The sequence below is a fragment of the Mchenga conophoros genome, linkage group LG3, assembly GCF_057382185.1.
Source record: "Mchenga conophoros isolate Kocher_MC1m ecotype Shallow Benthic linkage group LG3, M_conophoros_male_GT1.1, whole genome shotgun sequence".
NCBI classification, from domain to species: domain Eukaryota; kingdom Metazoa; phylum Chordata; class Actinopteri; order Cichliformes; family Cichlidae; genus Mchenga; species Mchenga conophoros.
In genome coordinates this window covers 60,470,510-60,479,255 of record NC_140528.1, presented here as the reverse complement: position 1 = coordinate 60,479,255, position 8,746 = coordinate 60,470,510, and the positions used below count along the sequence as shown (strand labels likewise).

At 36.0% G+C, this 8,746-nt stretch overlaps 1 protein-coding gene across 1 annotated transcript; it reads left to right on the top strand.

The window, feature by feature from the left end:
* Positions 1-5,195: 5,195 nt before the first annotated feature.
* Positions 5,196-6,968, top strand: LOC146579835 (uncharacterized). The gene is made up of 2 exons (XM_085268010.1): positions 5,196-5,350; positions 6,192-6,968. The coding sequence occupies exons 1-2, from the start codon at positions 5,196-5,198 to the stop codon at positions 6,496-6,498; spliced, it is 462 nt and encodes a 153-aa protein (XP_085124136.1). The 3' UTR covers positions 6,499-6,968.
* The last annotated feature ends 1,778 nt before the right edge of the window (positions 6,969-8,746 follow it).

Here is an 8,746-nt window from a genome sequence, read left to right as displayed (position 1 = left end):
TTGACAGCTCGAAGCAGTCTTAGCCTTTGTCCTCTGACCATTTTTTCTCAGTTCATGTGATTTCATTATATTTTTATAACATTTCATATTATTCACATCTCCTCACCATCGTAGCAGATGAACCACATTTTATGGTCACATGAAACATCTGCCAGCTTATCTCTTTTTCTATGAATATCAACCTTTGTTGGTACATGCAAATACAGATTATTTATAAACAAACACAATGTACGGTGTGTTTATTTCAATTAATTGACTTATTTGGTTTTTAAGCATGTTAAAACTGTCATTAATTAAAATACACTGAAATTGTCATGTCTGCCCGGCCGGCTGTGTTTTGTGTACATTCTCCTCTCTCCTCCCCGCCAGGGCGGAGCTCACTGCAGGCTCCCGCCCTTGGCACACACACCTGCATCTTGTCAGGCTCTAATTATGGGTTGGACTCTTAAGGCCGGGACGCAGACAGCCTCACAGCTGGATGATTGTGCTAGACACGTCAGTAAACCTCAGCCTGGTATCCTTAAGTGTTGTGGACCTGCTGTGATCTCTGTGTAACCCTCTTTTCTTCTGTGCACAGTTTCCCCAGACCTGTGACCAACCTGTTGTTTGAACCGTTGTAAAGAAGAAGAGCTAGCGTGTATGTGACTCCTATCCCGGACTTCCCTTTCGGACCAAGGACCCCCGCTCCTCTCACTGTATATATCTGCACCTGGTGACTGTGTAAATAAACGTTGTTTTCCCCTGAACTCTGCTCTGCGCCTGAGTCCTACCACACCACATGACAGAAATATTGAAAATGTTAAAATCCATTCAAATGTAAAATAATAACAGCTATGTTTATAAAATTCTTGAAATTCATTTTAAAATGAGTACAATGTGTTTAATAAGTTTAAAAGAGCATTTGAATTATATATGATTAATTTTTACAAGATTCCTGTTTTATTGTGAAAAGCTGATGAGTGCAAGAGGAAATCAATGTGGTTGTGAAGTTTGTGCAAGTATGTATAAATTGCAAGTATGTATAAATTGCAAGTATGTATAAATTGCAAGTATGTATAAATTGGACTGTCCGCTCGACAGTCTTGAAGAATGTCTTTTGTAGATGCCATGAGTAAATTTGAAGCCAAAACCTCTGAATGCCATGTCACATGTCAACCATTATCATCATGCATAGATGAAGGTGACATTTTAGCAGTACAGTAAATTCACACTAACACCTTTGACACAAAAGGGCACTTGACCATTTTGTACTTATAACGTGCTGTTCTACTTGCTTTGAGCACTCAAAACACTTTCTTACTACAAGCCTCATTCATTCATTGACACAAGTCCTTTTTTTCCAACGTCTAAGCTCTTTAACCCTGACATTCATCCTCCAGGGAGAGCACATGATTCAACTCAGGGGTCACCATCTTGCCCACAGATACATTGACACACAGGTTTGAGGAGCCAGGGACCAATCTACTAACCTTCTAATTAACTGACCTGCTCTACCTCCTAATTCACAGCTACCCAGCTGTGAGAATTACAAAAATCTTTTAGAAACACAGTTTTGTGTAAATACGTTTATAGTGTACTGCATGGCTATTCAACTACGAAGTTAGTTGGGCCAGATTTTCAAACCGAGGAATTTATCTGGGCCAGATATTTTTTTTGAAGCCAGTAAGCAGCAGATCATGATCAATTTCAAACCCACACAACTGTATTGAAAAACAAGTAATTTTTTTTATTCCTATTCCCCTGTAAATCTGGTGACCTCTCACAAATGCACACCAAAAGGTCCATTTTAAAAAAAGGGGAGCTATAACTAAACTATTTTTTGCACATTTGAAATAATAATAATATTAACAAAAAAAAAACATTTTGATAATTCCCTTTCAAATTAAAATAAATATTTCGCTGACCACTCACTTTTCCTGCCATGGATGGAGCCCCATCCGTCACAAGTATACAGACACGCTTCATATCCAGACCATTTTCCTCAAAAAGAGCTGAAATCTTCTCAAACATTATTTCGCCAGCTGTGTGTCCCTCTAACGGTAGTAAGCCGAGCAATTTCCCATCCAAAAAACGGACATATACGCACAACTGTGCATTATCAGTTCTGTCAGTGACCTCCTGCTATAGACATTACATCAGTTTTCTTCAGGTCATCTAACAGCATTTCAAACTCGTCTGACGCCAGAACTTCAACTCTACGAATATTTGAACTGTCTGACAGGGGTACGTTTTTAATAGCAGATGTCACACTTACTTTAATTTTTTCATCACTTTTCACCGCATCCACCACGGCCAGCATGCAGTATTTCGCTGTTTCAGAATCTGTGAAAGGCCTTTTCTTCTTCGCCAAGAAGCAAACACGAAGGGAAGCTGCTGCCGCTCTCTCTTGGGCTGTACAGGACCCTCACCATGGTAGTACAACTCCGGTTGTAAGATTATTAAACTCGGTAAAATGAATAAGTATTTGTCAGTCCAGGCAGGGTTAAACCGACAGTTTTCATTGTCAATTTTGCGCTTTTGGAGTGAGAAAGACATGCTGCTGTGATTGTTTAATATGTTTACATCACGGTGCATTGTGGGTTAAATATTGCTAGGCTACTAGGAGTGTTGCATTCACAGTCTACACTACGCTGTAGGAATTTTTAATTTTTTAATTTTTTTTTTTAATTAATAAATTTTTTGCGTTTGCTCTGTGTTTCTGCCAGGACCACAGGCAGGGCCACTCGCAGGTTGCTTCTGGGCCGCATTTGGCCCGCGGGCCGCCATTTGAATAGGCTTGGTGTACTGTCTTGCCTTTCTTAAGAGAGCTCATAGCTGCAAGACTGACATGCTTTTGGAGTCACAATAGACACACACATACTTGAGCAACTGTTACTTAAAGGCCCTTCTCTAACCCCTGACTATAAATACTATTCATTATATTTATATGTAAAAAGATGAATGAGTTCTTCTCTTGTTCTTAACTGTTTTCATTTATAATCCGCAACAGTTGTGATCATTATATATTATGTATTTAAATCAATAAAACTGTCATTTACAGATCTCTTTTTTTTTCAAACTTTATATTTTTTGTCAAGATGTTGGTTCAAATAATACAATAAAACATGTTTGACCTTGTAGTTTTTCCAGACTGTTATTCCTCAATCGTCCACTAGATGTAACCAGTGAGTTTGACTTTCTGCTTTCTGCTTATTTCTAAAGCCTAAAAATGTCAGATTTTTTCCAGGTTTATATAAAAATAAGACAGATTGTTACATTGTGTCAGTGTTATGAAGAGGCAAAGCTTTGTAAAGTATGAGAAGAATCTGCTCCGGGTACTAGATTTAAAAGAAAGTTCTAAAAATTGTACAAAATGATCAAAACATCAAAAGATAAGCAAAGGATACTTTACTGTGTGATTTCAATAACATGTTAGACATTTTTACTCAATTCACTTCATAGCTAAGAAGAATTTAGTTGCTGTAAACAAAAGTTATTTTCTATATATAAAACATGAGTTTAGAAAGGAGTGCAATGAGTGAATTTGCTATTTGATGTCACTTGTATGCATTTGAGTGAGCGTGTGTTATTTCATGATAATGTTAAAAACAATTCAATACTTCACATTAAATTTGTTGTAACTCACTGTGAATGCCGTACAAAGCAAAACACTTCAACCATATTTTGCTTATTGATTGCCAATCATGTGGAATATGATGGATTCATAATAAAGGTGTTCAATGACAGTCTAGTGAAATATTTTAGCTCGTGGCCGGTGCTCTTTGTGTTCTTTTTCTGTTTTTCTATACTTCAGTTTATTTGTTGTCCACGTGGGTGTAAAATGGAAAATTTCACACTAACACCAGACACAAGTGTGAACTTCTTCATTTACAGAAACAGAAGGGTGTGCTCTCAGTTTGTGTCAAAAAACATTTACACATTACTTATTTGCCTTGAAATGATCATTAACATATACTTTATAGAAAGTGGAAATTTGAGATGATTGGTTGTTATAGTTCACACTAGAGAAGATGCTGGTTTAAAAGAGGGAAACGTTTCATAGACTCAAACCTCAGTTGTTTTTCTCCTCCATACTAAAACAGCTACACTGACAACATAGGAAGTTCATGTGATCAGGTAAGACCTCTTCACACACACACACACACACACACACACACACACACACACACACACACACACACACACACACACACACACACAGTTTCTGCCTCTAACAATGCATATAAACAATGCATCATAGACTCAAACCTCAGTTGTTTTTCTCCTCCATACTAAAACAGCTACACTGACAACATAGGAAGTTCATGTGATCAGGTAAGACCTCTTCACACACACACACACACACACACACACACACACACACACACACACACACACACACACACACACACACACACACACAGTTTCTGCCTCTAACAATGCATATAAAGACAATCTTTTATAATTTATCAAGTAAACAGTCTTTTGAAAGCCTTTAATTTTCCAACATTGTAGTAAAACCACTACAATGATAATGATGACCCTGATGTGAAAAAGTAGATATTAGACTTACAGGGCACTTACAGTGGATTTGTTTTAATTTATTTCCACCAGTTTTGTTACATAAATCTCACAATAAGCAATAAAGAACTACTTTATACCTGAGATGGTTAAGTTTACAGTTTAAGTGTTTTAACTGGCAGGATGATCTGCTGAAGAATGATGGGAAGCACTGGAGCTTTAACAGTATAACCAGTAGGATTTCCAATAATTTGTGTGTCACACACATGTGCACTGAAAGACTGGTGGAAGACATAAAGCCCAACACTCATGCACACTTAGATAAAGACAGGAAATATAGAATGAAAAGAGGAAGGGAAGCAGCAAGTTTTATGCCAAATATAACCACCTTTAAATATATGTATGGAAATGGTTATTGCTGAACCTTTAGTGCTCTATAATTAGTAGTTACATGACACTTTAGCATCTTTGTCTATAATTTGATTAATAGTCAAATAATGGCTTGATTAAAAAAACAACAAGAAAACGTCAAAGTTGATTAATACAGACCTTTGTAGTGTTAGACATGTATTACATTGTTTCTGAATGTGTGAATAAATGTACTCACAATGTTTTTTTCATACACACTAGATAAAATGAACGCTGTCCTTCTGACTATCTTGTGCACTCTCGCACTTCTGCATGGATGGAATGCAATGGTTTACAATCCAAGCCGAAACTCCAAACCACGGAACAAGTACAACAATCGCCCATGTCAGAGGACCTGGAACAATAATGGATTCAACAGATTTGTTCAGAAGCACATCCTTCAGCAAAACTTCAACAGAAAATCAAAGGAGGCATGGCAAATGTGAGTTAAAGGCTTATAGATAGGTAGATCGATAGAATGCTGTCTTTTCCTTAACAGTGCAACTGGCAAAACACAATGGGATCCAGTACACAAGTACGCTTTCAACAAACCATATGCTTACATTCTTCTTGGCATAGATTCAACAAGGTGCTGGAAACATTCCTCTGAGATTTTGATCCATGTAGACATGACAGCATCAGAGTGGATGCAGATTTATAATGCAAATCTCCCGTTTCACCAAAATCCCAAAGGTAATATTGGATCGAGATGTGGTGATTATGGAGGACATTCAAGCCCACTGAACTCAGTGTTAGTTCAAAAATCTAGTTTGAGCAGTCTGACTAGTCTCCTCTGAGCTCTGACATAAATATGGCATTTCTGCGCAATGACCCGACACTCACTGGTTATTTTCTCTTTTTCAGACCATTCTCTGTAAACCATAGAGATGGTTGTATGAGAAAACACCTGTAGCACTGTTTTTTTTTCTAAAAACCTGAACCAGTTATTCTGGCAACCACAACATTACCACATTTTGAGTCACTTAAATCACCTTTCTTCACCATTTTGATGCTTGTTTTGCACTTCAGGGCATCATCTTGACCATATTACATATTTAAATTCACTTAGTTGCTGCTATGTGACTGACTGATTATATTTGTTTTGAACAGGTGTACTCAACAAAATAGCCAGTAAGAGCTGTTTAGCATTTACTAAAAATAACTATAATATTATTAATATTATTTATATTAATGTAAGTGTTATGGGGTTTTTTTGTTTGTTTTTTTAAGAAAAAAAGGTTAATTTCCTTACATTAACATAGGACACTGATATGACTCTTCAGGTACTTGGAGAATGAAAGACTCTGCAAAAGACCTCTGCAGTCCTTCATCAAGAAGAAGGATGAGAAACGTGTGGTGAAGATCTGTAATGGCTCCGGCAGGCGTGTTCGTGATAACTTATGCATCAGTACCTCAACCTTTAAGATACATGATGTTGAAGTGAACACCAGCAGCTGTAGCGTTACAAGAATTACGAAAAGCACAACAAAAGTGATAGTGGCTTGTGACAAAGTTGGAAACCAGTGTCGTCCTGTTCACTTTGAAAAATATGTGTTCCAGAAGCCAACAGATGAACGCTGTCATGGTTAGCTAATTTTTATTTTTTTTGCTTGGATAAACAATCTCCTTGTATGTTTTTGCTCTTTGCTACATTAAATATTATTATTTGTTATATGTCCTTTGCTTATCTCATTAAATCCTGGTCCTATAGCATTCAGTGAGAAAATCAAAAATGTGACTATATTCCACATATAAAAGGAACAGTTAAATTTCTTATGAATGCACTTTCAGCTACAGTTTATTTGCAGCTATACAAAGAGAGAAACGCATGAAAATTCATCATGATACCATCATAAATAAGACAATGTCTTTTATAAGCATGGTTTTCATTTTAAGCTTTGTTGTGATCCTCTCTGTGTTTATTTGTCAGTCTTTTCCATACGGTCCCGCAAATATTTTAAACCTATTTACTTTTTATATTTTATATGCTAACATTAAAACTAAATCTCTTTGGAAGTTAACATAGTTTTTGGTTTCTATTTTATGGCACCTAAACAACTCGCTCTGTTATGTCATTTTGTTATGAACAAAATAAACAGTCTGAGTGAGTTGTGGGTTTTTGTTGACATATTTTGAGTTTTGTGGTTACTATTGAGAAATTGAGAAGAAGTAAAATTCAGGGTGGTATCAGCGATACTGATCCTATACCGATACTTTGTACAAAAACTTAATGTGTTATTGTATTTTAGCTTCATCAAATTATAGTTTCATACTGATTACAGGATGTCAGGCTACTTATTCTTATTGTTTAATTATGAAGAATTAAATAGAAATAAAAAACCTGAAGCTGTGCGTTAATTGACGCTATTTGAACACATATATCTTGTCATTTAACATGTTTATACTTTCCTGGACATTTCAACAAAAACATTCAACATTCACACTTTCCCTCATTCACAGTAGTGCTGTGCCACACTCAGAATTTGGGTATGAATCCAATACCAAGTAAATACAGGTATAGTGAAAGATGAATTCTCAATTTGCAAATTCTGAACACATTTTAATCACCACTATATCACTGTGATTGTTACTTTCCACAATAATTACTTAACACAACAAAACACACCTTTGAGCTTTTCATGTGTTTTGAAATTGGGCTTTTGGAGACCATAGTGCATGTTTGAGGTTTATTTTTTCCAAAGAAATAGTTAACACAGTTCAGCAGGCTACATACTGAACTTGAATGATAAAAGCAAGTATCGACCCAGTTGTGCTAGTATTGATCCAATACCAATACTAGTGTTGGTATCAATACTATTGATTTTTGGATCGATCTGCTCACCTCAGTTACCAGCCTGTTTTTGAATTCATTGGATTGTAGTTGCTTTCTCTCAGGATTTCTGCACTTTTGCAACGTTGGCTTCAAACATAAATAAGAGGTCAAGTTTTACATGTTCTAGTCAGGCATGAGTGCTGTTACAGGTGGTGGATAGGAGAATATATCAAAACACCACCTGTGCATGGGAGCACAGGCTTGTAAAAGACCTTATAGAAAATAGTTTTATATGCACAAAAATGTATGAATCATAGACACATATCACACATATATTCGGGTATTGTACTTGCAGTCTTAACCATAGTCGCTGATCATTTATTTTATTTTATTGTCAATTTTCTCAATCCCTGTGTCTAGACAGTAACTACCTTTAGTTTTCAGAAAATTTATATTAGCTTTTAAAGAAAAATGAAATATTGCCTTAAAGTTCCACTAAGCTATTGTTACTCCCCTCACCTTTCTAATATTCTATCTGTAAAACTCAAAGCGTGAAACTGTTCTTGAAGAGGAATTATTAAAGAATCAAATCTCATAACCAGCTGTCATGTACACACAATACTTACTGTTTACTAGTATTACCGCTTCTTCCGCCATATCTCGTGGGAAGAAAAGATGATGTTGTTGTTGTTGTTGCTTTTTGTTTCCTGTAAAGACAAGCATTGAATGCTGAGTGAGTTTGCCTGGTTTCCTGTGTGAGGCACTGCCTAGATGGTTTAAAAATATTCTGTAAAAATATTCAAAGTCGGTACGTTTTTTTTTAATCATCATTGAAATATGTGTTGCTTCTCTGTGAGACATTTGCCAGATACCTCACTGTAAAATCTAATATTTTGTTTTATTCAAAATATTAAGTAGACTGAACCCAGTCTTTATCAACTTGTTATTAGAACTCAGTTTAAGTAAGTTACAGTACTTTTCATTCAAAAAGCTGATCAACTCAGTTTATTTGAGTTGTCTTAACTTATAAAAAGTAAGTAAGCCAGAAATTTTGCTTCTCAGTGC